Raw genomic sequence first — 23,993 nt, 5'->3', positions numbered from 1 at the left:
TCTAAGAGGAATGTTATTAGTATCCACCATTATTTCTAAATATTTGATTCCATCAGTCTTCCATTTAAAACTGCTATCCTTTTGATATATTTCATAATCAAAATTCTTCAGTGGCATTATCTGACTCTTGACCATATTTATTTTATAACCCGATACTCTTCCATATTTTTCTGATATTATTTGTAATTTTAATCAAGGATTCAGCCAGTTCAGACGTATATAATAGCACATCATCAGCAAATAAGCTCATTTTATGTTCTTTCTGTTCAACTTTGAAGCTCTTAATATCTGGAACTCTTCTTATAATCTCTGCCAGCGATACAATTACAAAGATAAAAAGCACTGGGGACAGCGGAAATCCCTGCCTACTCGATCTACTGAAGGGAAAAACCACTGATTTCTGATTATTAGTTATGATTTTGGCTGTGGTTTATGATAAAGTTTTAATCCAATTTATAATTTTTTTAACCTATACCAAATTTTTCCAATGTTTTTTTAAAAAAAGACCATTCTAAACAGCCGAATGTCTTTTCTGACTCTAGGGAGACAGTTATACTTGGATTCAACCTTGATTTTGCCATATGTATTATATTAAATAGTCTACCCAGTCTATTTGAAGAATGTTTGCCTTTTACAAATCCCACCTGATCTGTATGTATTTTGCTAGATATTGTCCCAATCTATTAGCTAGCACCTTTACCAATATTTTATAATCAGCATTCAGGAGTGATTTAGGCCTAAATGATTAAGTTTTAATGGGTTTCTACTTTCCTTCGGTAACACTGTAATTATAGCAGTTCAGAATGATTCTGAGAGGGACTGGGTCTCCACCTCCCAGTCCAACACATCCATCATAAGAGGCATCAATAAATCTTTAAATGGCCTTTAGAACTCAGGAGGAAACCCATCCTCCCCCAGAGATTTGTTAGCTTGCAAAGTGCCCAAAGCTCTCTCAATTTCTTCTCTTGTAAAAGAGACATCCAAATCAACCTGTTCTCTATTTTCTAATTTTGGAAGTTACATATTTTCTAAAAATTCATCCATCTCACTTTCATCTCCTATTAATTCAGATTTGTATAGCTTCATGTAATATTGCCTAAAATATTATTTACTTCTTTTTATGTTATAATATTGGTCTGTTTTTATTGCATTTATCATCTTAGATGACTCCTCTGCCTTTACCTGCAAGATAAAACTTTTGTGCCCGTTCTCCTAATTCAAAATATTTTTATTTAGTTTTTAGCATATTTTTTTTTCCTGTTCTGTTTGTCATGTGTTATATCTCAATCTTTTATTCTCTAATAATCTATATTTTTGTCACCCCATTCTTTGATATTCTTTTCCCAGTTTGTTATATCTTTCTCTAAATCATCCAACTCTGTAGTATGTTCTCTCAAGATTTTTTGTACAAGAGATAATTAATCTCCTAAGTAATCTTTAAGGATATCCCATATTATAATTATCAGTAGAAGAAAGATTAGTTACACAAAATAGTTCTATCTCTTAATAAACTCACAAAAGTCTTTCCATTAAAACGCTATCCATACACACTTCCTTGTTTTTCCATTATTGCATAATATCTTTTTCTACAAAGTAAAGCTGCTTTCATATATCAATCAAATTTAATTCCTTCATAAATGATAGTGTCATTTTTGTTGCTTTAGCCCTTGTCACTGTTCTGGCTGATTTATCCAATATTAGATCCAATATTTATCCAATATTAGACAGAAATGAAATGCTCCAACCAGTATATTTTGTCTTCCCTCGACTGTTTTTAAAAAGATATCCTTCACAAAAGCTTCATTGTCATAATTTGGTGCATAATGTTCATAAACATCCATGATTCTGCATAAATTTTACAATGTGCCATTACAAATCTTTGAGCATGGTCAGTCAGAATCTCTTCTATTATTATTGGCTTATTCTAATTAAAATTACTACTCCTCTTGCTTTTGAGCCAAATGAAGACATTAATCATTGTCCCATCCATCCTCTTTTTAATTCAGCATGTTCCAATTTGGTAAGATGTGTTTCTTATAGAAAGACTATGTCTGTCTTTTTTTTTTAAAAGGTGTGCCAAGATGCATTTCTTCTTCACTGTTCCGTTTATCCCATTAACATTAGACTAATAAATTTTAGCATTCTATCTAGATTTTTTTTAAACAAATACTGTTTAACAATAAACCCTTTGATTGTTTAAATAATAGAAATCTTTCCTCTTAAAAAAACACATACAATGTCCCTGCCTTGATAGTGACACAAACATGAAACCCTAAAAGCCTGCAAAAAAAAAAAAGCCATGAAATCCTTTGAGGAAGAACAACCCCTCCCTTTAGCACCATCTTTCAGAGATACTCCTCTTCGGGTACCATTCTCCCACTGAGACCAGAGTCTCTACTGTGCTACTACTTTTCCCAAGTTTTCATTCTTTTCTGAGCTCTCCATAAACATTTCAATAAAATTTACTTCTCAATAATAAATACAAGATAGTTTAATAAAAAATACAACTTTCACTTGTTCCCATTGTAAACATTCTTCACTCTTCTTTGGCAACCTTAGTCTTTACATAAACCTTGCAGGAAGTCTTCCACCTCATTCTTAGGCTTGAAAAACCGTTAATTACCTTCTGCTACTTTGACCTTCAGAGTCACAGGGTATATCATCAAATATTTTAATTTTTTGGGACGCATTTTTTCAGTCAATCTCGGGAGGGCAATTATTTTGCTTAGTGTGTTCATTTGCTGCTCCCAGAATGGTCTCTCGTTCCCAGCAACTCAAAAGTCTTACCAGGACCGGTCATGGTCACTGAATGCCAACTCTCCTTGGTCCAAGTGTCTGGTGAACCCTTTCAATATGTAATTTTTCTCTGAATTTGTCTTCTCCCAACACTCGTGGGATCCAAGTTTCAAAAAAGTTAACTGGATCTCTTCCATCGATTCTTCTTTCAGTCCAATAACTCAGACATTAATTTGTCTCCTAAAATTCTTCCTGTGGTCAATCTTGTGTAGAAGATCTTGTCTTTCTGACTCCCAATTTCTTTACATCTTTTTCCAAAGCTTTTAGCTTGTGTTTTTATCAAGTCTACTTCTGCTTGGTTCATTCTTTCCATTACGTCTCAAACAATTTCTTTAATTTTAGTCTTCCTTTCAGTCACGTCTCCCTTTACATTTTTCACATCTGCAAATCAATTGCTCAAGTTTTCCATTTTTTTTCCAGGATAATATTTAGTTCTTGTCCTGACTTCCCACTTCTGCCAGGGTTCACTACTCCCTTTTGGGCTTTAATTCGATGTTCCTGCTGAGTAGAAACTTCTACAATATTTGTTCTCAGCTGTCTTAGTTTCTTAGTACTTGTTTTGTCCATTTTTAAAAAAAAGTGTAAAAAATTCTTAGTTTTAAGATTTTAACATTTTTTTTAAAATACTCTTCCCAGAGAGCTCAATTAAAACTCATCTAAGACCTTTGCATGGCCACGCCCCCAAGACTGTAATTGATGTGTGACTCATTTTTCATTGCATTATATAAAAGCTATATATTTAATTAATATCTCAATATATACACGGAATATTTCTCTCTATCAAATTAATAAAATGGATCTGAAGTTACACCAGTTTGAAAAGCATTTCCTTCTTTGTTTTATCTCATTACATGTGAATGTCAAAATCTATAAAACTTTATGCAATCGATTAGCATTTGAAAACTTCTGATTTAAACATTTTAGCACTTAATATGGATATTCCTCAGATAATCAAATTTTAAAGGACTAAAAATTATTTACTTAAAATACAGAATCATTCTGCCTGCCATTTTTTATTTTCCTTCCTTTGTTTGGTCTAACCTATCAATCTCCCAACTTCATTCCTCTTGCTTACTACTTGGATCCATCTTCCTGTCACACCTCTCAGCCCACCCACTATTACTGGCCCCTACCCCTTTTGCCTTTAATACTGGCAGTCTTCTCTCTCCATGGTCAGTTCTGAAGCAAGGTTTCAACTTGAAACATCAACTCTCCAGCTCTTTTCATGGATGCTGCCTGAGCCAGTTTGTACTTTTGCATACAGAATAATTTGCCAATTATGAAGGTAAATTAAATATGACATGAATCTATACATAATATTTATGTGCCCAATAGACTCATCTAAAATTTCAAAGGCCCGAGAATGAGCACCATTAGCTGAATCTACCAATAAATTCATCCTGAAAATATGGCCTAGGGCTGGCTTCCAACACAATATACATTTTAAACTAGAGTAAAGGATTGAATAAATTTGTTCAGTAATTAATGAAAATGCTTAAAATTGTGGTTTAAGTTAATTACTTGCTCTTACCAAGGATACATTGTTATTAGCCAATTAAATATCGCAAAAAAAAAGACTAGAGATAAAATTGTAGAAGGAAGTGGTAATAAGTCTTTATAAAACACTACTTAAACTCAAAGGTAAAAGTTCAAGCAGAACTTTTAAATCCTGATAGACTGATTCCCAGATCTCTACAAATGCACGCGATTTGGTTAGTATTTATTATAGCGTGGTACTCCATTATTTCTGAACCAAGCTAATAAAATTCTTTCAACATTTCAAAAGGTAAAGATTTGCATTTAAAAAAACAATTTCTGATTCATGTCTGAGCCAGCTGATAGCACTCAGTCAAGTGATGCTCTTAATGGCATGAATATTTGGGCAAATTAGAAAAAAGCAAATCAATTCAAGAGTATTAATCATTGTGCTTCCTCAATTGTGGAGCACGGTGCAATAACACCTTAGAAACAGGATAACAGAAAGAGGTGTTCCACTTCTTTACTGCTCAACTTCATCTTTTCTCTTGTTTGTGGGGCAATGGGATCTTAAGAAAATTAGATTTGGCTTATGCCATGATCTTTCTCAGTTTAAAGTACAAAGAGGAAACCACCAGGAAACTAAATAGGAACACAGATGAGTGTATTAAGCTGTCAATTTCAGATTGTGGCTGTGGTTTGGTGCACCATTTTCTGGCCTGAAGCTGTCAGGGACAGGAAAATCCTTTGCCAAGTATACCCATTCTGCCCAGCACCAGAGGTCTTCAAAGATAATTCCATAAATGCACTGATCCATGTTTTCATTCATTTTCAAATCACTAGTAAGAGATTGTGGTATTTCAGTTTTAAATTAACCATATTCTTTTTCATCAATCCGCCAGACACAAAAAAAAAGACAATATGAACCGCCGTGGGCAGAAACAATCAAGTTTCCAGAACAAGAGTAATTGATGGGGTGGGTGCCATATGTAGTTCATGGCCAAGAGTACAGTCTCCACTCAGAGATCAAGCAGGGCCTGATGAAGATTCACCATTATATAACATTAACTTCAAGGTAATATATCATCAATCTAGATACGAGCAGGCAGTTGATTTAGCAACAAATACAATAAATAATTGGAAATAGTATAACTTTGTCTTAAATGGAGCACGAACACTTAATTTCTGTTAACAATAATAAAAGGACTAGACATAGTACTTTCATCAACAATTAAGGAGCACATGTGAGCAGAACAGAAGTTGTAATTATTTTATGACAGTACTGGAAAGCAAAAAAAAGTTGCAGATACTGGAAATCTGAATTAAAACCAGATATTGCTGGAAACACCTAAATCAGGCAGCATCTGTGACCTTTGAACTGAAACATTAACTTTATTTCTCTTCCCAAAGATGTGATCTGACCTGTGTCCAGTATTTTCTGTTCCTGTAAAGGGTGATCAAGACAGCAAATGGAATGTTGGCCTTCATTGCGAGCAGGGAGGTTCTGTTATGTACAGGATACTGGTGAGGCCATACCAGGAACACTGTTTGCGGGTCTAGTCTCTTTACTTGAGATAGGAGATACTGGCTTTGGAGTAGTGCAGAGGAGGTTCACCAGATTGATTCTGAAGATGAGAGGGTTAGCCCATGAGTAGAGTTGAAGTCATCTGGTACTATATTCTTTGGAATGAGGGGGAATATTATAAAAACATAAAATTATGAAAGTCGTAGATAAGATAGAGGCAGGAAAGTTGTTTCCACTAGTGAGACTGGAACTAGGGGACACAAGCTTTAGATTCAGGGGAGTAGATTTAGGATGGAGAGGTGGAAGAATTGCTTTTCCCAAAGTAGTAAATCTGTGGAATTCTCTGGCTGAGGAAGCAGTAGAGACTGCTTCATTAAATATCTTTAACACATAGATCGATTATGGCACAGCAGGGGAATTAAGGGTTATGGAGAGAAGGCAGGAAGATGGAGCCGAGTCCATGAGCAGATCAGTTTTTTAAAAATAGTTGCTGGTTCCTATCAAAGGCCATTTGTTTGAAATGAACTCTTTCTTTCTCCTGAAAAGTTGCCCAACTTGATTGGCATTTTCAGCATCGACTGTTTTTGGCAAATTTATCACAGAGTGACAAATGTAAATGTAGTGAAAAGTGATACGAACAAGGCTACATTGGCTTGAATATGAATTTTTATAACAGTTTATTTAAAACTAGGCAGTAAACATATTCATACAAAAAACAAACAAAAACTTAATCTCAGATAATGATTATGTTTATTGGACAAAATGCACTAACTTGAAGCATCAGGACATTGCTATTTGATACAACTCCAATAAAACAGTCTGCTTCTAGTATCACTCTTTAATAGAATCTGTTCTTCATCAGATAGTTCATATCAATTTCATCCATATAAAAAGCACTGTAGTTGCAAAAACTCAATTGCATAAATGTGCAAAATGTTACATTATAACTGCATTTTCTTTTAGGTCTGACCGAAAGCGGTAAATCTTAGAACTTACTGGTGGATCTCCCTCTCCATCTTTTGGAAGTGCTCGCTTTAGTTTTATGGGATTGGTGCCTCCAGGAGAAGTTGGGCACAGCACAGGTGAGGCTTTCAAAGGCATGTCACCTCCATGATTCATGGTAGCCATACCATTGGTAGATATAGCACCTCGAACTGGATTTTTGACTGCATTATTATCAGTCAGAATGCGGGTATCACTTTGCTGGTCAGGAAGATTATTAGTGGGACTCGTGCCTGCAATCCCTGTTGGGAGATGTTTGATTGGATTGGCCACTCCATTTTCATTCTTTTTGACTTTTATGTTCGTGCTTGTAGAGTTGCCATCAAACACAATGAGAGGTCTTTTTCTTGAAGCCTCCATTGTTGGTCTGCAAAATAAGCAACAAAAGTCTACGTTGAATACTTTACTCTAAAATTGCAAAATATTCTATTCTGAATTTTGTAAAATTTCTGCTCAAAATATGATGGACAGAGATCAGGCTCATAAGAATGCATGTTGAGCTCAAGCAATGTCTTTCACCCCTAAAACAATTGAGATTCAGTGGTGAGTGTACCATTGCTTACATTTTTAAATAATTGTTTCTTTATGACACTGAATAAGGACATTCATTCCAGCAAGTCTAAATTATGTACATAAGTGGGGTTCAAATGTGTTAACAATACAAATAAACATGTCCAGTATAAATTCTACATAGTCAAGATAAACTATTTTTCAGGGTAGCCCAGTGATGCTGCAAGTAGCACACTCCAGTGACCAGGGTTTGATTTATTTTTTTCCTTGTGGTGGAATTTGCACATTTTTCACCTGACATGGTTTCCTATCCCATTTCAAAGTCATGCTGGTTATTAGTTTAATAGGCAACTGTAAACTGCCCATAGAGAAGATGAGTATTTAACAAACATGCAAGAGAACTGAACGGCATGTTAGCATCGCGGTTAGCTCAATATCATTACAGTGCCAGCAATCAGGCCCTGGCATTCAAATCCTGTGGTGCCTGCAAGGAGTTTGCACAAGGACTGTGGGATTTCCCCGGCTCTCTGGTTTCCTTCCATTGTTCAAAACATACCAGGGGTCATAGGTCAATTGGGTGTAGTTAGGCAGTATGGGCTCGAGGGCTGGAAGGGCCTTTTACTGAGCTGTAGGTTTAAATTTAAAATATCTAAAACACATTATATAGTGGAATGAGAATGTTCTGGGACAAGCTACAGAATCAATTCAGAAATAACTAATTGCTACTCTGCCTCAATGGTACCATATTATGGAAAGGGTGTATAAACTGCACAAAATGTTTAAAAACAAAAATGAAATGTCTAAAACATTACACCACAGATACTACCCATATTTGAGTCAGTCATTCATTGCTTTTAATGACGCAAGCCTAATAGCCTGAATAAGCCCGAGATTCTGACCTCAGAAGCTAAGCAAGTTCAGGCCTGGTCAGTACTTGGAGGGCAAACCGCCTAGCAACACCTGGTTTTTGAGGGACACTAGATAAGTGGCAATTCTCTGTCTGCCTTATGGTAGACAAAAGTTAAAGAATTTAATGTATGTTACATTCTAAATGTAGTATTACATGACAATAATGGAAGATTTATCTTTACAATTTCCCTTGAATGCAAAATATCATAAATTCAATGTAGGAATGGACACAAATGTGCAAAACATTAGGCAAGAATCTAATGTAAAAATGGGACTATTTTAGAACAAAATACAGCATTCTTTTAATATTTTAAGGTTTATAGCTAAAATCTTTATATAATTACATCAATAAAATTTTCTTTCATATTCTGAAATGTTTATGGAGCTACATGTTAAAATATTTTTACTCAACAGAAAGAGCTATACAAGGTAGAAAAACTAATTTATTGTGGAATTGAGGCACTAGTCCATCGAATATCCAAAAAGCAATTTACTGCCAACACTTGGTTAAGTATCTTAATGCTGTATGTTTCTCTTCCCTCTGCAAGCCAAATGATCATCAGCATCCTCCACCTTATTCAATACAATTAAATATGAACAATAGCTTGAAAGGATTAGCAGTAGCTCATACAATTGCAGACCATAAAGATAAAACAAAAATGAGATAATTTGACTCCTTTCACCGTTCAAACAATTATTTACCCCAGACAATAACCTTCAATTCTTCAAACTGCAAATAATTTATGAATCAAAGTTTTAAATGCAATAATGGCAGAGTACTAAGAGCCATCCCGGGGAAAGAAATCCAGATTGCTCACTCATTTTGAGAGTGCAAGTTCTAAACACCTTGGCGAGGAGAAAGATCTTTCCTACAATCCATCATCCCATTAGAATTTTGTACTTTTCAATTAAGTCATTTCTCATTCTTCTAAATTGGAATAAAACTTTAGCACACTCAGTTTTGCCTCATATGCCAGATCTTCCCAAAGAGAAATTAAGCTAGTAAATCTTTGCAACACTCCCTTCATTTCAAGTACCTGTTTAACAGAAATTAGAATTTACTGTCATGAACAACTCATGAAATTCAGTGTTTTGTGGCAGTATCAAAGTGCAAACATTCATATTATAATCATCTTACAACATCATAATAATAAATAAATAAATAAAGAGGTGCCTGAAAAGTAAGACAGTATCTTTGGTTCAATTAATCTGATGGCAGTGGAGAAGAAGCTGTCCATGTGCCATTGAGTGCTCATCTTTTTCCCCCAATGATAGAGTGAAGAGGGCGTGGCCTGGGTGGTGGGGGTCTTTTGAAGATAGAGGCTGCTTTTTTAAGACACTGCCTCATAGATATCCTCAATGGGGTGAAGTTTGGTGCCTGTGATGTCATAAGCCAAGCCAACAACCCTCTGAAGTTTATTCTTGACCCGAGAGTTGGCACCCCAGTACCAGGCAGTGATGCAAGCAACCAGAATTCTCTCCATGCTACACCTGTAGGAGTTTACGAGACATGGTGACATAGCGAATCTCCTCAGACTAACTCAACATGGAGGCTTCAGGACAGATCCTCACAGCTGTTGACACCCAGGAATTTGAAGTTCTTGAACCTCTCCAATAATGAGACCTTGATGAGGACTGGGTCGTGTTCCCCCGACTTCCTTCTGAAGTCCACAATCATCTCCTTAGTTTTTCTAATGTTGAGCGCAAGGTTGTTGTCATTACACCATTCAATTAGCTGACCTATCTCCCTTGTGTACACTTCCTCATTGCTGTTTGTAATTCTGCTGACAACTGTGGTGTCATCGGAAAACTTGGAGATATCATTGGAATGGTGCCTGGCCACAGTCATGGGTGTATAATGAGTAGAGCAGTGGGCTAAGCACACATCCTTGGGGTGAGCTTGTGTTGATAATCAGTGAGGAGAAGACATTGTTTCCAATATGTACTGACTGATCTTCCAATTACAGAGGCCTAGAGTTTGTAGCTTCTTGACCAGCACTGAGGGAATAATGTTATTGAAGGCCGGGCTGCAGTCAATGAAGAGCACCCCTATCTATGAATTGCTGTTTTCAAGGGGATCTAGAGATAAGTGGAGAGCCAGCAACTTTGCATCTGCTGTGAAGCAATTTTGACGATAGGCATTTGCAGTGGGTCCAGATCTTTGCTTAGTGTTACGGGCCCAGAGGACCCCAAGACCCAGCAGCAATAAAAATTCACCAAGACAAATGGCTACTTAAAAAGTTGTTATTAATTGTCTTTAAACATAAAAACAGGATCAAACTTTAACTTATTACTATGAACTTATCCCTGTTCTAATTCTAAGTGCATGTGTTTGTAATGTGTACAAGTTCAGAAAAGTTTTTTGATTCACAGTCCAATCTCACTTCTCACTCCTCCGTTCACCGGTATCAGGCAATTCTTTTACTGTGCACAGAATTTAACATTTATGAATTTTTACCAAGCTCTGGTGTTTAAAAGTAATTGGTTACTGCTCAGGAAGGTTCTCATGGGTTTCAGAGAGAGATTTATTGCTCATTGGACACACACAAACTGCTTCCCTCCAATAATCCACTTCAGTGTCTTGCCGAAGAAATTTGCCCCATCAGGGCTTTCCAAATGATAACCCTCTTCTTATGCGGGTCACCTCAGAATTCCTTTTTGTTTCCCTTATTTCAGGTGAAACACTCTAGTCAGCCATTTGTATGGATCACCTGGGTTGCTTCAACTAGCTGAATGCAGAACTTACAACCAGTCTTCAAAATAGAGTTTCAACAAGCTGCCAACTTGCCATGCTGCAAAAACCAGTTCCCTCCCTCCCTCCCCCCCCTCCCCTCCCCCTCCCCTCCCCCTCCCCCTCCCCTCCCCCTCCCCTCCCCCTCCCTCTCCCCCTCCCCTCCCTCTCCCCCTCCCCTCCCTCTCTCCCTCCCCTCCCTCTCTCCCTCCCCTCCCTCTCTCCCTCCCCTCCCTCTCTCCCTCCCCTCCCTCTCTCCCTCTCTCCCTCTCTCCCCCTCCCTCTCCCCCTCCCCCTCCCTCTCCCCCTCCCCTCCCTCTCCCCCTCCCCTCCCTCTCCCCCTCCCCTCCCTCTCTCCCTCCCCTCCCTCCCCTCCCTCCCCTCCCTCTCTCCCTCCCCTCCCTCTCTCCCTCCCCTCCCTCTCTCCCTCCCCTCCCTCTCTCCCTCCCCTCCCTCTCTCCCTCCCCTCCCTCTCTCCCTCCCCTCCCTCCCTCCCTCCCCTCCCTCCCCTCCCTCTCTCCCTCCCCTCCCTCTCTCCCTCCCCTCCCTCTCTCCCTCCCCTCCCTCTCTCCCTCCCCTCCCTCTCTCCCTCCCCTCCCTCTCTCCCTCCCCTCCCTCTCTCCCTCCCCTCCCTCTCTCCCTCCCCTCCCTCTCTCCCTCCCCTCCCTCTCTCCCTCCCCTCCCTCTCTCCCTCCCCTCCCTCTCTCCCTCCCCTCCCTCTCTCCCTCCCCTCCCTCTCTCCCTCCCCTCCCTCTCTCCCTCCCCTCCCTCTCTCCCTCCCCTCCCTCTCTCCCTCCCCTCCCTCTCTCCCTCCCCTCCCTCTCTCCCTCCCCTCCCTCTCTCCCTCCCCTCCCTCTCTCCCTCCCCTCCCTCTCTCCCTCCCCTCCCTCTCTCCCTCCCCTCCCTCTCTCCCTCCCCTCCCTCTCTCCCTCCCCTCCCTCTCTCCCTCCCCTCCCTCTCTCCCTCCCCTCCCTCTCTCCCTCCCCTCCCTCTCTCCCTCCCCTCCCTCTCTCCCTCCCCTCCCTCTCTCCCTCCCCTCCCTCTCTCCCTCCCCTCCCTCTCTCCCTCCCCTCCCTCTCTCCCTCCCCTCCCTCTCTCCCTCCCCTCCCTCTCTCCCTCCCCTCCCTCTCTCTCACACACACAGAGACCTGTTTGGTCTCCTCTCTCTGCTTGCAAAACCACATGATCTTCTTAGAACAGCAAAGTGAATTCAGACAGATTGCAGCACCAGACCCAATCTTCTGAGTTCGTTCATGTTGTTTTCAAAACAATAATCCGTTACTCCACAGCATGTCCAATTAACACCTTGTGAAGTCTCTATAGACATTCTTCAAAGTTTTTGCAAAGGCACTCGGAGCCTGGACTGTCTGGCTTGACCAGAGCTTTGGCATTTTAAACGAGATCTGTTTTGGGAAGTATTTATTTTTGACTTGCACTACTCCCAAAATCTATCTCCTTCAAAAATATATCTATATACAATATAAAGTATAATAGAATCTGTCACATTAGTTACATGTTAATTCTGGCCATGACCAGCCTCTCAAAACAGTTCACAGAAGTTAGTGCTACTGGGTGGTAGTCATTGAGGCAGCTCACATGACTCTTCTTTGGTACTGGGATGATTGATGCCCTTTTGAAGCAGGTGGGAACCTCTGACTGCAGCAATGAGAGGCTGAAAATGTCTGTGAACACTCCAGCTAGTTGCTTGGTGCAGATTTTCAGTACCTTGCCAGGTACGCTGTCAGGGCCCAACACCTTGTGAGGGTTCACCCTCTTGAATGATGTTGACGTCACGCCAAGAGACAGATGTCACAGGGTCCTCAGCCTTTTCAGGGATTCCAGTAGGCACGTTTGGTTCCTCTCAAAGTAGACACAGAAGGTGTTCAGCTCATCAGGTAATGAAGCATCACAGCCATCACTCTCACTTTGTTGGTTATAATGGCATGTACTCCCTGCCATAGCTGCCATGTATCTGTTTGTCTCCAGCTTCTTCTGGAATTGCCACTTTGCTTCAGAGATGATCTTTTGCAGGTTGCACCTGGAGTTCTTGCAAAGATCACGATCTCTGGTCTTAAGCGCCCTTGGTCTCACCCTCAGTAGGTTATGAATTCTCGGAATCATCCAGGGCTTCTGGTTAGGGAACATCTGATATTTGTGTGTGGGCACACACTCATCCACACAGGTCTTGATGAAGACATCTGTGGCATATTCATTCAAGTCTATGTATGAGTTCTTGAATATGTTCCAGTTCACCGATTCAAAGCAGTCCTGCAGACACTCCTCCGCTTCCCTCGACCATACTTTTATCATCTTCACCACTGGTGCTGTGGTCCTCAGTTTATGCATGTACGCCGGGAGCAGAAGTACAGCCAAGTGATCAGAGCTCCTGAAGTGCAGTCGTGGTATAGCTCGGTATGCTTTCTTCATGGTGGTGTAGCAGTGGTCGAGTATGTTGGCTCCCTTGATCTTGCATATGATGTACTGGTGGTAGTTTGTCAGAGATGTCTTCAGGTTGGCCTGATTGGTTCCTTACAATGATTGGGAAGGTATTAGGATGTGTTGTCTCATGGCTGCTAATCACAGTGCTCATTCCTTCCAGTGCCAGCCTGACGTTAGCCTGGGGCAAAATGTACAATGTGAACAGGATGATGGCGGTGAACTCTCTCGGCAGGTAAAATGGGCGGCACTTGATCGTCAGATGTTCCAGATTGGAGTAGGAGGACTGGGACATAACCGCCACATCCATGCACCACAATGAATTGATTATGACACAAACACTGCCTCCCTGGTTTTTGTAGACATTGGTGTTAGGTCAGTGCGATGGAGCTCCAGCACTATGTCCAGAATGTCCACATTTAGCCATGTTTCTGTAAAACACATCATGCAGCATTCCCCGATGACTCTCTGATGTTGAAGTCTGGCTTGGAGTTCATCAAGTTTGTTCTTCAAGGAATGTATGTTGGCCAGGAGGATGATAGGGTGTGGAAGCCTCTGGTGTCAGCACCTCAGCTTGACCTGTAGCCCCCCCCCCCCCCCCCCGCGCGTCCACCTGGTTGGGTCTTCTTTACTGGGCTCATGCTGGTAGTTCCCATAGTGTTTAAATGGTCCGTGTGCCGTCCCTTTAAATCTGTGATGTTTAAATGTACTGAGCGCCTGCTGCTTGCAACTTCCAGAAAGTTTAAATGGCTTGATTGCTGGCTGCTTAAAACTCCCGCTGTGGTGTTGTACTTGCCTGAGCACCAGCTGTTTAAAGGTGCCGAAGGAGACTGCTGATCGAGGTCTACCAGCAACCTTAGGATATTCTTGCTGATGGGTGTTTGGTTTTGTGGTTCTGGTTCTTTTGCTGTATTTTAGTAGTTCTGAATGGGAATATTTTATAATTCCCATCAGAGCTGCACACAAAGGGAAAGTAGCCAAAATTGCACACAATACTCCAAATGTAATATCACCAAGGCCATCCTAATTATGCCACAACATAATGCTGCTGTGCTTAAATTCTCTACACCATATGCATTCCTAGCTGTTTGTTTCACCCTTGTGTTAGTTTCAAGCAACTTGTATACAAGGACAACCAGATTCCTTTAAAAAAAATTCCTGCTATCTCATCGTTAAAAAAAGAACATTTTTGTTTCCTGTAATGATGAGTAGCAACACATTTTCCCATTGTACTCTATCCATCATCTTTTTGCTCAATCATATTGCTTGGCTATATCCCCTTTATCCACCCATATTCCCATTTAATTCCAAAATATTACATCCTAACTTCTTAAAAATCGATTTAGATTGTGAATACAGTGCAACACTGATAATCTGGTGCAACCAATAGCTTGATGATGGTGAATTGGCAATGTTTCCAAATTATTGGATATTTCTATTAATAGCTCAATATTCTTAATTCACTTAAAAAAAAATTCCAATGAATCTGGCAAGTTAAAGCAGAGCACAGGAGACAAGGAACCAACGTGTTAGAGGAGGTGAGGGGGATGAAGGGCGCAGATTTATGGAAATGGAGTTTGACCAACATTCCCTGGTGAGCCAGACACAGAGCCATGAAGATTTCTGAATAATCCATGACAGTGGATTATCCAGATTTTACTACAGTTGGGTCTCAGGCATTAGTACCTGTAGTTCCCTGCTAGGAACTGCCTGGCAACTGGAAAATTAGCAGTTTATCCCCACTTTTCATTTTCTATTTGTTAACCAACTCTCAATCCATGCTATCATATTACCCCCATTTAACCTGTTGTAATCCTTTTCAACTTCCTGCATGGGCATTACTGAATGCTTTCTGAATATCCAAATGTGCCACATACACTCTTCCCCTTATTTAATCCATAAAAATACATTGTGAAAGTCAGTCCACACTGTATAACAGCAGAATCAATTAAGCATACAACAGTTTCTTTATTCAGTCTTGAAGATGCTAGTGGGAGCAAGGGGTACAAAGAATGAGTAGACAGTGTCACTCATTCCCTGCACTGAGCCTCACTCAAGTCATGCAGCACTTAGGTACATCTTATGTAGTCGTGTAGTTTCACAAGTTATTTGCGCAGGTTTCTTGCAACTGATTGTTCCTGTTTTTCATTAACATGCCTCTAGTCATGCAACTTAATCAACTTTAAATAGGTTAATCTTGTTAAACTTTGGTCATTCTCTTTGAGCCTTATCTTGTTTAAGTTTTCAATATCCTCAAAGAACTCCCTTTAATTGAATCCAAGACGACTCCAGTCAATCATATTTTTAGATGATTTTGATATGATTACAAATTTCATGATTTTCTCTACTAACAAAATGAAATACATTCTCTTCACCTTTCCTTTCTTAAATAATGGGGTGACATCTGCAATCTTCAAATTTACAGGAACCGTTCCAGAATTTATAGAATTTTGAAACATGTTATCTGGAAATATCACCACCTCTACAGCATCACTGAAAAACATTTGTGATATCAATGTATAAAGCAGAAATTAACGGTACATACCCTTTACGTTGTGCCACATGATTGAGCTGTTGTCCTCTTTTCTCAGCCATCTTTCTTCCCCATCTATTCTTGGGCAATTCTCTTTGTGGCAGCGGAATGACATGCTGAATGTATACTTCAACAATCCGATCCTTTTCTGCATTTTGCAGGTTCTCAGTATCTATTTCCCTCTGGCAAGAAAATGGGAGGTTTTGTTACTCACAGAAAAAAAACTCGCATTATTTTGATTCCTGGGATATTATGAAAGGGGAAAAAGTTACTTTTGAGAACATTTGATCCTATTCAATAAATTTTGAAATTGTTTTTGACTCCCTGCACACTAGTAGAAATAGGTTTATGTTCACCGTATTATTTCACTGAATGCACTGTTGAAAGAGTGATGACTGGATCATAAATAACACCAGATTCTCAGTCACGTGAGTGACTTATCTGCTATTGGAAATTAAATAACAGCCCGGTTAGTTATACCACTACCATAGAAATTAGCCACAGCACATAGTGCCTTTCTACTTACTTACAGTACATGCTTGTTAATTTTCACTAATTTTGTACAAAGAGGTTGTTTTTCACACCAATTAAATATCTCAATTTAAAATACAGTACATTTTTCCCACCAAAGTGAATAGCAAACTTTTCCCATAAAATATTCTAGGTCTCGTGACAGCATCCATTCTGTCTGTACTTGAAACATTATTTTTTAAAAAATTACATTTAGACATGGCCCTTCTGGCCATGAGCCTGCATTGCTCAAATACACCAATGCCATAGGATTTTGAAAGGTGGGAGGAAATCAGAGTACCCAGAGAAAACCCACGTAGACACAGGGACTCCTTACAGATTGCGCCTGATTTGAACCTGGACCACTGGTGCTGCAAGAGTGTTGTGCTAACCAAAATATATCTGGATTATCCTCAGTTCATTTAAATTATGCCCAAACCTGAATATAATACACATGACTCCATCATGAAAATCACTGATAAGACTGCAAATAACTGTGGCACCAGCACTGAACACTGGCACATTAGAAGTTACAGCCATCCAATCAGAAAAATCACCCATTTATCTATACTTTAGAGTCCACAGCCAAATTTCTTTAAAGTTTAGATCCAGCCATGATTAAAAAAACTCTCCCAAATATTCCAATCTCTGCCTTTGACCTCTTGTACTGTTCCAAATCCCACACAACCTCAAGGACATAGAGAAACATCCTCTAAAGCTACCTTGTCTCCTACAACTAAGATAATTTTGTATGCAACTTACCAATTCATCATGGATTTCACATGCCTTAGCTCTCTGAACCAACCTTACACAAAGGACCTCATCAAATGCTATTCAAAAGATATCCAAAGTTTTATACAGGTGCACCATGACTTGCCAACTTTTATATTCAACGGCCCAATCAATGAAGTATGCCATACACCTTCTTTACCGCTCAATCTACTTGTGCAACTTTCAGGGAGCTATGGAGTTGTACACAACATTCCTCTGTACATCAGTGTCCTTTAGGGTCCTGCTATTTAGTGTATATCTTACATTTTATCTCCCGAAGTGCAACACCTCACACTACCTAATTAAATCCCATCTGTCATTTCTCCACCCATATTTCCAATTGATCTCTCTCTTTAGGTAAGCTACTTTACTCTCTTCAACTTCAGTTTTGTTTACACAAAAATGCGGGAGAAACTCGCCAAGTCACGCAGCCTTCTTTATGTAAATATTTTTCTGAATTCACACACATAGCATCCAGCCTCTCCAATGTAGAGAAGGCCACAGCTAGAGCACCAGATGCAGTAGATGACCCTGCAGATTCAGAAGTGCAATGTTGGTTTATATTGAAGGAATGTTTGGAGCCCCAAATGATGAAGAGAGAGGAAGTGTGGGCATAAGAGCAGCACAGGAGTAGGTGTCAAGATGTCAATTAGTGGGAGAGGATGAGGGAATAGTCCCTGAAGAAGGCAGAGTGAAGGTGGAGAAGATATGTCTGGTGGTGGGATCAGATACTGGGGAGGATAACATGTCGGTTGCCAAGGCTGGTGGGGAGATAGGGGAATCCTGTCCTTGTTGCATGTAGGAGCAGAGGGGGGTCAGGGCAGATGTGCAAGAAATGGAGGAGATACGGGCAAGGACAAAGTTGATGGTGGTAGTGGGGAAGCCATATTTTTTGAAGGACATCATCTCAAATGATCTGAAATGGAAGATCTCATCATGGGAGCAGATATATAATCAGAGATACTGGACGCAGACTGGGAGATCACTTTGTTAAGCACCTTTGCTCCATCTGCAACAATGGCAAAGATCTTACAGTGGCCAGCCATTCCAATTCTGCATCCCACTCCCACATGGACATGTGGCCAAACCAAGGCCACCAACCAGAAGGCATTAGCATTGACTTCTGTTAGGCCACTCCCTCTCTTCCCCATTTCTATCTCCTTTCCTCCAGCTCTCCACCCCCTCCCTCTCCATTCAGAGTAATACCCCTTTCCCATCACTTCTCAGCTTTCTCCCATCCATAGCTACCTATGACCTCTAGCCTGGGGGGGATTGTGCTTCTCCCCCTACCATTTCATTCCGGCACCTGTCCTGCATTTTGCTCACATCTTAATGAAGGCCTCAGGCCCAGAGCCTTTATCTTTGCTACATCAAGAACCCTGCGTGACTTGCTGAGTTTCTCCAGCATTTTTAAATCAACTACAATCACAGTGTCTGCAGATTTTCTTAACTTCCCAGGTTTTGGTATCATTTATTAATGACGCTTTGCGAATATATTTGCCCAGTTCCAATGCACTTGATGCATCTTACACTGACATCCAGGAAGAAAGAGATCTGAATCAGGCCCTAACAAAGCGAACGATCGACACGACTAGGTCGAGGAGCTCCAGCCATACGTCTCCATCTCACCTGTTTCAAAAGCTGCAGGAGGAAACCCTCGGACAGGAGCTCAGGATGCAGCATCAGATTGGAATCAAACTCGCTCGGCCCATCCACTCCTGCACCCACCGCCATTTTTCTTCAGTAACTCCTTCAAATCAACACCACTGGATGCCCACGTGACCTTCGCCTCGCCAATCATAAAGCTGCTCGACCGCCGACAGCTTGCGTCGTGCGGAGATCGGATGCGCTCTCCGAAGATGGAAGCGACTGAGTGAGCTGACACGAACCGCTCGTGCCCCTGGGGCGGGGTGAGGAGCAGGATCACGTGTCCACGAGTAAAGGCTGCCGCGAAGGAGACATGACCGGAAATAGACCCGGGAGCAACCGGATGTCAGGCGCAGGAGGCGAACAGCTGTTGGCGAGTAAGGTGTGCAGCTCGGATCTGGAGGCTTGGGTAAGAGGGTTGAGGCTCCGGCCGTGGTAATTTAGGGAACGCAAACACGGTGATGGAGTCTGGGTGTCGCTTTGGTCAAGATTAAGGGGTGGTCATTCATGATTCAGAGGCAATTACTCAATATTTGCTTGACCTGAAAGTCGGTGAAACCCATTTACAGATGCATTCTGGAACATTGATTATTTCTGTTATTCTTCAGTTATGTTGGAGTGCATTTACATTGGCCCTCTCTCGACCTTCTAGAGAACTTAAAAGTCGATCACGCCTTGTTGGTATATGACCTGTTGTGGGTAACGAATGCGTACTGAGTTTCTGCACAGAGTAGCGTTTACCACTGACCGGATAACCTGTACTTTTAATCTAGTTGCGGGGCCACTAGATGTTGAATTAATGTCATGGGATTTTTAAAAAAAATGTATCATCTAAAACAGCATAGCATTCTTAGTATTAATGCAAGGGTTGGTCCAAATCTGATAACTAGTCTCTGGAAAAAGTGTTCAAAATTCTGACTGAAGGATGAAAGGATCTACTGCAGCCAAATCTGACATAAATGAGCAGATATTTTCTTCTGAACATAAAAAGCTTGAAGCAAGTAGATCTATTGATGCTTCTGTACAAGACCCTTGCATTGGGGCTAAGAATGAAAAGAGGTGAGGAGGGCAGGGGATGATAGGGAGAGGATAGGAAAAGTAGGCCAAGGGAGAAGAATCCAGGTGAATAGATGTGTGTGAGATGGGCAGATTGAATCAGGTGGGACAGAGGAATGAATTTAGATAATGGGGAAGAAAGAGAACCTGGTAACCTACACCACCATATTCTTTCCCACTCGTACTGACCTTCCAAGGTACTCCCTTCCTTTGACTACCTTCCATTCTGTGTCTCCAATTGTGTAACCAAGATTTTCTACCTCTGCCCATTACTGGCCACCACACGTAGTTCCACCTACCAGCCCTTCTCTCACCTCTGCACTTTTAGCATCTTGAGCCAGAATATTGAAATTCTCTTTGCCTCCACAGAAATTTGACCTGCTGAAATCCTCCACCTGTTTGTTTTGCTCCAGGTTCCAGCATCTGTGGTCTTATTCTAATTTAATTTAGATATACAAAATGGGAACAGTCCCTTCTGGCTCATAAGCCATACTCCCCAAATATACCCATGAAACCAATTAACTTACTAACCCAGTATGCTAATGGAAGGTGGGAAGAAACTGGTGCACCCAGAGTAAACCCACGCAGGTTAGGAGGAGAAAATGCAAACTCCTCATACACAGCACCAGATTTGAACCTGGGACACTGGGATTGTATTTATATTGTGCTAACAGCTATCCTAACTGTGATGCTCTCCTTTATATTTATTGATTTTTTTCCCTCAATGTACACCACTGATAATGCTTCATGCATTCTCCACACTTTTAAGTTCTAGTATTCTCACATTTCCATTGGTATAGATATATTTGGTGCCCGGAAAGCCCAAGTAATTTTAGCGGTTTTTGTTCTGCTGTCAAATATTTTGGGGCTTTCATACAAATTCAATGGTATCATTTGGAAAGCCAGCCGATCGTTCAAATACTTAAAAGCAAAAAATTTGCAGGACCTGGAAATCTGAAATAGAAGTTTATTCTGATTGTCCATTCCTATTCATTTCACAGGTATGTGGCTTACCACATCACAGTTTTATTTCAATTTGCTTTCCCATTCTGGAACTGCATTAAGATGAGTGCTTTTGTTGATTAAAGGTCATTGACCTGAAATACTAACTCTTTCTCCATAGATGCTATTGCTAAGTGTGTTTAGCAAGCTGTTTATTAGAATGTTTGGCAATAACAAGCATGAAAAGAGAGGTTCAACAATTGTTGTAAAAGAGGTGGAATCAGGATTTTGGGAGGAAGAGTAGATAGTAGGGGGAGCATCAGATATGTGAGCTACATTTACAGAATTGCTGTACAAAAGAATTGAGTTCAAATAATGTAGGGACTCTTCAAAACAATGAACTTAACTTGCTGAATGCTTAACCCCCAATAATTGTTGACTGTGAATTTAATGAAAATTGAAAACATTTTCAAAAGGGAAAATAATGAGCCCCCATGGCCCCTTGTCTCTATGCACCCACTTACTGAGGCTGATGTGAAAAGATGCTTAAAGAGGGTGACTACTTAGAAAGCATTCAGTCCAGATGTCTACTTGGCCACATCCTTAAAACCTGTGCGAATCAACTGGGTGGAGTTTTTGCAAACCTCTTGCTGCTGATGCCCACCCACTCGTACCAGAAAAGCAAGTGATCTGCCTCAATGACTAGCTGATTGGCTCTTAGTACTTTGAGAAGTTGGTCATGCAGCAAATCATTTTCTATCTCAGGAAGGACTTGGTCCCACTTCAATTCACATCATCAGAATAGGGCAACAGCAGATGCCATCTTGTGTGTTCTCCACTCTGCATTTGATCACATGGACCACAAAAACATCTACTGTTGTTCATTGAAATCAGCTCAGCATTTAACATCTTACCAGCAAGACTAATAATCACGATAGAGTTCTTTTCGTAAACATTGTACAATGCTGCAAATCACTGAATTTCATGACTTGTTCCTGACAATAAATTCTGATTCCGATGTACATGTGCACCAACATTCTTGCATGCTGCAATAAACAGGTATTTTGTTTAAAAATAACAACAAAAAATATAACTACAATAATATACTTAATTGAATTAAAAAGAGACTGTAAATAGAAACAAATGGATAATAAATATTCACAGTTATCCTAGTAGTGCAAAAAAGTGACTCTGCAATAGTGCAGACAGTCCTTTTGAGTTGTCAGAGCAGTTTCTAATTAGTGTAGCAAGAAGCAACACAGTTCAGATTTATTGTCAGAGTACATGACATCACATACAATCCTGAGATTCCTTTTTCCCGTGAGTATGGCAGAATTGCCACTAATTAGTAGTGCCGAAAATAAAATAAACACCGTGAACATGTAAACAAATAAAAGAACTGTAAACAGATAATGAATGTAAACAAACTGCAATACAGTTAAAATCAATAAACTACAATAAGAGTCCTTAAATGATTCTCTGATTGAGTTTGTCATTGAGGAGTCTTGATAGTGGAAGGGTAATCACTGTTCCTGAACCTGATGGTGCAGGTCTTATGGCAGCTATACCCCTTTACTGATGGCAGCAGTGAGAACAGAACGTATGCTGGGTGGTGTGGGTCTTTGATGATTGCTGCCGCCCTCTGACAGCAGCATTCCCTGTAGATGTACTCAATAGTGAGGAGGGTTTTGTCTGTGATGTCCTGGGCTATATCCGCTACCTTTTGCAGGGTTTTATGCTCAGGGGTATTAGTGCTCCCATACCAGACCATGATGCAGCCGGTCAGCACATTTTCCACCACACCTCTGTAGAAATTTGCCAAGGTTTCTGGTGTCATACCAAACCTCCACAATCTGCTGAGGAAGTAGAGGCACTGACATATTTTCATGATGCCATTGGTGTGTTTGGTCCAGGAAAGACACTCCGAGTTAGTGACTCCCAAGAACCTAAATTTGCTCACCCTCTCCACCTCTGATTCCCCAACGATCACTGGATTGTATACCTCTGGCTTTCCTTAGTTTTGGTGATATTGAGTGCAATGTTGCTGTGGGTGCACCATTCAACCAAGTTTTCAATCTCCATCCTGTATGCTGACTCATAGCAAGGTTCGAATCCTGAGCTGTCTGTAAGGAGTTTGTACGTTCTCCCCGTGTCTGTGTGGGTTTTCCCGGGGGGTCCGGTTTCCTCTCGCCCTTTCATTCAGGAGGCTGTAGGTCAAGTGGGTGTAATTGGGTGGGATGGACTTGTGGGCCAAAAGAGTCTGTTACCGTGCTGTATGTCTAAATTTAAAATAAATCAAAATTAAAAGAAGAGGTTCAAGACCCTGGTAGTTGCTGGAAAGAAGCTGTTCTTGAACCTAGACGTATTGGTCCTCAGGTTTTTGTACCTTCCGCCTGAAGGTAGCAGAGAGAAATAGTTGTGACCAGGTGATGGGAATCAAATTTGGGTATCTAAGACTTTGTTCTTGCCTTTGCATCAGGATCCTCGATTTCCTCATTGGCTGGCCCCAATCAATGTGAATTAACAGCCTCCTGTCCTTTTTTTTGATTATTTTATTTTCAAGACTCATGCAAATCCAAGAAAACTATATAGTACATTTTCCTTCTGCACAATATAATTCAGAGTCCAGCATTTTCCCCTCTCCCCTCTCCCATCCCTTATTCCCTCCCCTCTCCCATAACTTATTCCGATATACAATTACATAAGAAAGACAACATGCTACTGGACCCCAAATAATAAATTAACAATAAAAGATAGGGGATAAACAATGAAAATGAGAATAAAAATTAAAACTAAAACTCGTATTATCTGTGCCATGCCCTCCAATTCACTCTCTCCTTTATGTTCCCAGTGGGATTTTTTCCCCCTCATTACTCAAGGCTCATAAAAGAGGGGGAGGGATGGACATTGCTCATATTTTCTAACCTATGTGATTCAGATATGGCTGCCATACTTCAATGAATGTGTCATACTTCCTTATGTTAATCTTCTCCAGGGGAGTGCCACTCTTTATTTCCACATTCCATCATGCAATGCGAAGCTGAGAGTTGGACTTCCACGCAACACTATACACTTCCTGGCTACTGATAAGGCGACCGTCACAAACTGAAATTGGTGTTTGGACAATCTAAACTATATTTCCCCAATAT

The 23,993-nt window shown here is 40.6% G+C and overlaps 2 protein-coding genes across 5 annotated transcripts in view; one reads left to right on the top strand and one right to left on the bottom strand.

Moving 5' to 3' along the window:
* Positions 1–19,082, bottom strand: part of c7h2orf49 (chromosome 7 C2orf49 homolog) — a 30,989-nt gene extending 11,907 nt beyond the window's left edge. Inside the window, exons 1-3 of one of the 2 annotated variants that reach the window (XM_069891121.1) lie at positions 18,829–19,082; positions 15,931–16,100; positions 6,794–7,166 (exon numbers count right to left, since the gene is read on the bottom strand). In XM_069891121.1, the coding sequence (XP_069747222.1) occupies positions 6,794–7,166; positions 15,931–16,100; positions 18,829–18,933 (648 nt within the window). In that variant the 5' untranslated portion in view covers positions 18,934–19,082. Of the gene's footprint in view, positions 1–6,530; positions 7,167–15,930; positions 16,101–18,828 lie in introns of those variants that run through there. The other variant, XM_069891120.1, reaches the window with a different exon arrangement.
* The window catches only part of tgfbrap1 (transforming growth factor, beta receptor associated protein 1), a 54,483-nt gene continuing 49,514 nt past the window's right edge, over positions 19,025–23,993 (top strand). For 2 of the 3 annotated variants that reach the window (XM_069891118.1, XM_069891119.1), the window contains exon 1: positions 19,025–19,255. Coding sequence is in view for 1 of the 3 variants with exons in the window: in XM_069891117.1 (XP_069747218.1) it covers positions 19,160–19,223 (64 nt within the window). In the remaining 2 variants the exon portion in view is untranslated. The remainder of the gene's footprint in view (positions 19,256–23,993) is intronic. The other variant, XM_069891117.1, reaches the window with a different exon arrangement.

This window comes from Narcine bancroftii, chromosome 7 (genome assembly GCF_036971445.1).
Source record: "Narcine bancroftii isolate sNarBan1 chromosome 7, sNarBan1.hap1, whole genome shotgun sequence".
Classification (NCBI taxonomy): domain Eukaryota; kingdom Metazoa; phylum Chordata; class Chondrichthyes; order Torpediniformes; family Narcinidae; genus Narcine; species Narcine bancroftii.
Note: the sequence above shows the minus strand (reverse complement) of the source record. Positions and strands in the feature narration are given on the sequence as shown.